This window comes from Oncorhynchus tshawytscha, linkage group LG30 (genome assembly GCF_018296145.1).
Source record: "Oncorhynchus tshawytscha isolate Ot180627B linkage group LG30, Otsh_v2.0, whole genome shotgun sequence".
NCBI classification, from domain to species: Eukaryota; Metazoa; Chordata; class Actinopteri; order Salmoniformes; family Salmonidae; genus Oncorhynchus; species Oncorhynchus tshawytscha.
Genome location: NC_056458.1, coordinates 6,520,493 through 6,526,492, shown reverse-complemented (window position 1 = coordinate 6,526,492; position 6,000 = coordinate 6,520,493). Strand labels below are relative to the sequence as shown.

General features: G+C 41.6%; 1 protein-coding gene across 1 annotated transcript; it reads left to right on the top strand.

Moving 5' to 3' along the window:
- Window positions 1-236: 236 nt before the first annotated feature.
- Window positions 237-1,615, top strand: LOC112228150 (GS homeobox 1). The gene is made up of 2 exons (XM_024393274.2): window positions 237-692; window positions 804-1,615. Exons 1-2 carry the CDS (start codon window positions 317-319, stop codon window positions 1,154-1,156), a joined length of 729 nt encoding a protein of 242 aa, XP_024249042.1. The 5' UTR covers window positions 237-316; the 3' UTR covers window positions 1,157-1,615.
- The last annotated feature ends 4,385 nt before the right edge of the window (window positions 1,616-6,000 follow it).

The window sequence follows — 6,000 nt, the reverse complement described above, 5'->3', positions numbered from 1 at the left end:
TTCTGCCGCCTCTTGCGGCGTGGGTGGGGCTGACAAGAATAGACTACATTATGCAGTTAATTTAGTTAACAAGTGAAATAATGGGGAAGCGTGCAGTGTGAATGCCAAGAGAAAAGGCACAAACCCCTATTGAGAGCTCTTAGACGTTCGCGTCGTAACCGTCACATGGCCCATACCGGGACTACAACTATTTAAAGAGCAACAGTGTCCTTTCAGCACCACTCCGCTGTCCATCCGCCAAGCAACCAGTTCAGAACGAGACTCCGCGCTGACTGAAAAAGTTTACCAAGAAGTACTGAGCAGCACGTTTGCAAAGATGCCGAGGTCCTTTCTTGTGGATTCCTTGATTTTGAGGGAGGCAAATGATAAAGGGAGTGAAAACAATCCACCTTTATTTCCCTACGCTATGCATCCGTCCCACCCACTCCATGGGTTGTCCTCGGGTTCTTGCCACTCACGGAAGGCTGGCTTGCTGTGCTTCTGTCCGCTATGCGTATCCCAGCTACACCCGTCACCACCAACCTTGCCACTCCTCAAGGCATCCTTCCCTACCTTCGGCTCCCAGTACTGCCATTCCGCACTATCGAGGCAACACACGTCCTCCACTGGAGTCAACCTCAACCATGGTCCGGGGATATATCAAGCAACCTATTCGGTTCCAGACCCACGCCAGTTCCACTGCATCTCCATCGGTGAGTAAAACTTATGGAATGCGCTACGGATACCTTTGCACATAATGAACTGATGTTTTATTTAGCATTTTGGATAACTTACCTAAATTTGTATTTTTTGTGTTTTTACAGAAAACAACAACAGCCAACTTCAGAGCAGCAAGCGCATGCGCACAGCTTTCACCAGCACACAACTTTTGGAGTTGGAGAGAGAGTTCACTTCCAACATGTACCTCTCCAGACTTCGGCGCATTGAGATCGCCACATATCTAAACCTGTCAGAGAAGCAGGTCAAGATCTGGTTCCAGAACCGCAGAGTCAAACACAAGAAGGAGGGGAAGAGCGGCGCGCACAGAACCGGCTCCCACAGTTGCAAATGCTCATCCATGTCATCTGCACGGTGCTCGGAGGAGGAAGACGATATGCCTATGTCTCCCTCCTCATCGGGGAAAGAGGATGATGGAGAGCTGTCGGTCTCCCCCTGAACTTCCTCTGATCCTCAACAGAGACAATTGGTCCTCATTGCACCTGTGGAATTCTGAATGCAACCAAAAAGTCGACTGTTCTTATCGTGTTCAGTCACCTGTATATAGGAAGAGAACAAAATATATAAAAAGGGAATTCCCCTGGAATGTTGTATAATTGTATACATGTTGTACGTTTGGTATGTATTTTTTTTCTAAAAACGGTCTATTTGCTGTTGCCTATCCAAATGGATGCTATTACAACCAGACAGTTGGATATTTGTATCATGATATAGACCTACCCAAATAAATAGCAACATTTGTTAGTATTATTTTTGGGAAACAATAGCTGTATTTTGTATAATAGTGAACACTGGCTTAAGCACATCTATTTGGATGGAAATGTGACGGAGATATGGAATGTGTGCGGGACGGAACATTTTTTCCCTCACAATGTCACATCACTGAGATCAAATTGTTATTATACCTTCAGTGTATTTGAAAATATGTATTTATTTAAAAATGTTAATATTTAAATAAAGAATATTTCTTAGTGTTATACTCATGGCTTTGTGTCAAATGTTTTACACTGGCGCACCACTGGGAGCGCACACACAGAGCGGGTGCGCACTGAGTTCATGCGTATTATCAACCATAGTCCACAACACGGTCGGGAAACTTTATCAGAAATTTGCTTCAGACATAATGAGTAGTACAAGCAAAAAAACGACGATATGTTTTGTCAAAATATGTTACCAACAGAGTGTTGGATATGGCATTTGGGTCAAAAAAATTGTGCCATCCTCAGAAGGCATGTTTTGTTTGTTGCAACATTATCCATTTCACATGTATTTGTGTCTGCATGTTCACATACCATATACATCAAGTATATACATTATTCTATAGATTAATTCATGAATCCAAAGTAGGTGTTCGTTTATATCAGATTTTCGTAGGCAATGCTGAGTATTACGCACAAATACACTTGGTAATGTATGCTTCCCCCTTGCTACATTCAAATGGTGCAGCTTTACATTTAAGATGCCCGTTTGAATCCAGCTACAGTGCAGAAGAAGCCTGCGCGCAAGGAGTGAAAGTGTTCCAAAATATTTCCTTGTTTCCCTCTCAAAACAAGTGCTATGGTTATGATAATCTCAGTCAAGAAGTCCCAAGAAGACATTCATGTGGGTCCTCTCATGCTTTCCCTGGGGAGTGCTCTCAAAGCCCGCGTTAACATGCAGGGGCCATTGGATCTCCACACATCGGCTCTCACTCTTGTCATATCAGAAATCCGCTTCATCTCAATGTCCTGGTCCGTCTCGTGCGAGGGAGTTAATAACCACTACGGGGTGTATTAACGAGTGAATAAAAGTGAGCAAGTGAATACATTCATCACTGTGTAGGCGACATTTAAATAAATATGCTAAGATAAAGGCTCATATGCTATCCATATAATTCATTTTGATCTGTAATTATGTTGGTAAGCTCGTTGATCTCCAAGGTTGTTTTTATTCCTGGTAACTGAATTATCAAGACAACTAGGCTATAACTATGCCTATGTGTTAGGCTCCATGTCATTCCTGAAATACATTCAAATATATCTACTTCACGTTGCTGCTTACATTTAGGGACAGTTCTGCCAAAAAGCAATGATGAAAAAAATACTTAATATAGAGAGAATGCATATCAAGTGACTAGATTTTTTTTTTTTAATTAAAAAAATAAACGCCTGGTTTTGGAGACCATGGAGTGACAATGGGGCCAAGACTGTGAATAAGCCTGCTATTCTCGCGCCACATGTTTTCCTTGTTCATTACTGGCTTCTCAAAACTACATTACATTGAAATAGGATTTAAATGCTATTTACTTCTCCGAAAACTTATCATCAGCCCTCGGTGACAACAAAGACTCATCTAGGACTGCACATTCACTAAATTATTCAAGTTATTGTGCCTTTGGGCGAGAAGTTGCACTTGTAAACTTTCCTTTAATTGTTCACTTAAACATTTTAACAAAACTCCAATATTAGCATTTGTTAAGATAGGGGATTAGGCCATTTTGTTAATTGCACCATAGAGCCCAATTTTGCGTCCAAAGCGCCCTTTATCCATTCAATAGCCCGGGGGTATGCGCCCTGGAGGAGCTTATAAACCCAGTGCTCCAAATGCTCAATTTATTTATTCTTAATTTTGAGCCGATCAATTCATTGAAGCAAAAAAGGCTACAGTGTCTTTTTAAGAGAAGAAAAGCGAATTGTTGACGTGACCTTGACGGGGCTGCTGAGAGGGCTACCCGACGCTCGAGGACCGCTTGAGTCAACAGGCGCCCATCTAGCAGACTCGCCCTTGTCTTTATTCCAACTAATTTTTCATTTACGGCTTTTCTTAGACATGTCTCTTATCTATCAGATTAAAAGAGCAGCTTGTAACAAATCAGTCTGTCCGATTTACAAGAGCATTATGCGTGGACAAAGGGAGCAGGCCGTCAGTACCTGAGTCTGGTAGACGGTGCGGCGCTGCAGCTGATTCGATGGTTTGAAAATGCGCACGAAACAAAATACTTGAATCCTGAAAAAAAGAGCCTTTGTACGTTTCTTTAGAAATCAAGAAATTCTGCATGACAAAGGACAATTAATAAGCCGTCTTTTCACGACCAGCAGCTGGTTTCCCCGTCAAGGAAAGTTGGAAAAAATTCAGACTGAATGCGCGCAAAAGCCTTTTGCGCGCAGACAGCTACCCAAGGTGACCCATTTGGCACAGTTAAAATAACCAAGCCGAAGCAAAAGCGAGGGAACTGTCAAAAACATTTAAGCTGGAATATCTTGAAATTGCAAATCCCTTTATGTGGAGGGACGCTGCCGATGTGGGTTACTCTTACAATGGAGGTGGTTAAGTTGGAGAGGCTTTGGAAACGGACACGTGGCTTCTCAATGAGAGCTCCTTTGGACTCGCGTGGCTCGCTGCGGCACTACACATTCAAATCAAGTTTAAACACTATATTTAATCAAATAAATACACAAATACTATGCAACATCATTTTGCTAACACATCGTAATAGATTATGTATTCTTAATTTAAAAAAATACATGTTGTTTACATACAATTGTAAAGTAAAACCATAGAGCACACGGTGAATTTTTTCTATCCTCAGCTTTGCACATCAAGAATGATTATGAATCACTGGGCAGGCTATATGCTACATCTTTACCACTTTATTTCTGAAAAGGCAGTTAAATGTTTTCTTGCCTTGTACCAACAACATATTTAGTGAATAATTTGTTGTTCTCTGCCAGAACAATGGATCCATTATCTGAACAATGTTACGGTTGGAAATGGGAAAGCATCCACGTGAGAAAAAAACCTTAGCATACTGCAAAAAGCGATCGGCTATTATACAAGTGATCTACTTCCATCTTACTTTGACCTTATACAGGCTATTCAAAACAAATTAGGCTACCTTTAGATATAATCGTGTTGGCTAATATATATATATATGTTTTAAGCCTGCTCTAGCTAAAACAGCCAGTGAACTTCATGGGAGCGAAGATAAATAGTTTTTCACGACGGCTTTCATATGGGCTGTTTTTGTTCGTTTTTAAGCGATTTGCTCCGGGCTGTTGTAATGATGGTTTCCGAGCCAGTCTGTTAGAGTCCAGATTGCAACTGTGTAATGAGATCTTTTTCCATTTCACTAAGTTTGGTTTAAAATGTCTAGACTTGCATGGAGATCGAGGCCCTCAGAGGTCCTGGCTCGCGGGTATACGGGGCCGTTGGTTGGGGCCATCCAGGGAGACAGGGTCAACGGCTATGGTTCTGATTGTGGCGACGCACCCAGTCAGGTAATCGATCACGATAGGGCAGTAGTCATCGATCATGACCTTGTTAAACTCAATCCCATTTGGCCGTCAGCCTGTCACTCGTCGTTTCATTTTTCTTTGAAGATATAGCCATAATCCCAATAGCCTTTAAATTTAGGATCGACAACCTAATTCCACAAACATAGAACCTAGAGCATTGTGTGTATATATATATATATATATAGATATATATATGTGTGTGTGTGTGTGTGTGTGTGTGTGTGTGTGTGTGTGTGTGTGTGTGTGTGTGTGTGTGTGTGTGTGTGTGTGTGTGTGTGTGTGTGTGTGTGTGTGTGTGTGTGTGTGTGTGTGAAAGAGGGAGAGAGAGTGCGCGCGACACTTAAGAAATAACGCAACACTTTTCCTATTATCTAATATCCTAGTTGCCCTAGCCTTAAATAGTGAAATCAGTTAACGAAGTCTATTGTTGTGTTAACGGTAGCCTAACCCTTCTAAATCTGCAACATGTAGTTCTACTGTTGTTCAGTATATAGGGAACTAGAATTTGCAGCTATTGGTGTCTGCACCTGCAATGTCAAGGCTTCGCAAAATAATGAACTGCGCTGAATTGGAACTGAGCTTTCAGTTAACCTTTGTAAGCGATATAGAGACATGAGAACAATACCATAGGGTGCAAAAATTATGTGGCACTCACGTTTCCGCCCGCATGTACCTCAAGTGTATACCGAACTGTTACAATCTCTAAATGTATCCTTTTGGTATAATTTTGCACAGCTGAACAATTCTCACTACCTCATATGCTATTGAAATCTTTCTAACCTTCTTGCTAACAAAGTGCGCTTGGCTGCGGTCAAATGGGCATGTTTCGCCCGATCACATTTAAATATGCGAATTAGTCATGAGTCTTGACGCAAACTGCCGAAGTTGCTCATTTGTTTTCACTATGGAGAAGGAGGGAGGTTACTACAGTCATCATTTTGAATTTAGCGTCGAGGTGATAGACCTCTTTAAGCAGTCTTTTACCGGAATGTCATAACAAGAAAATGAT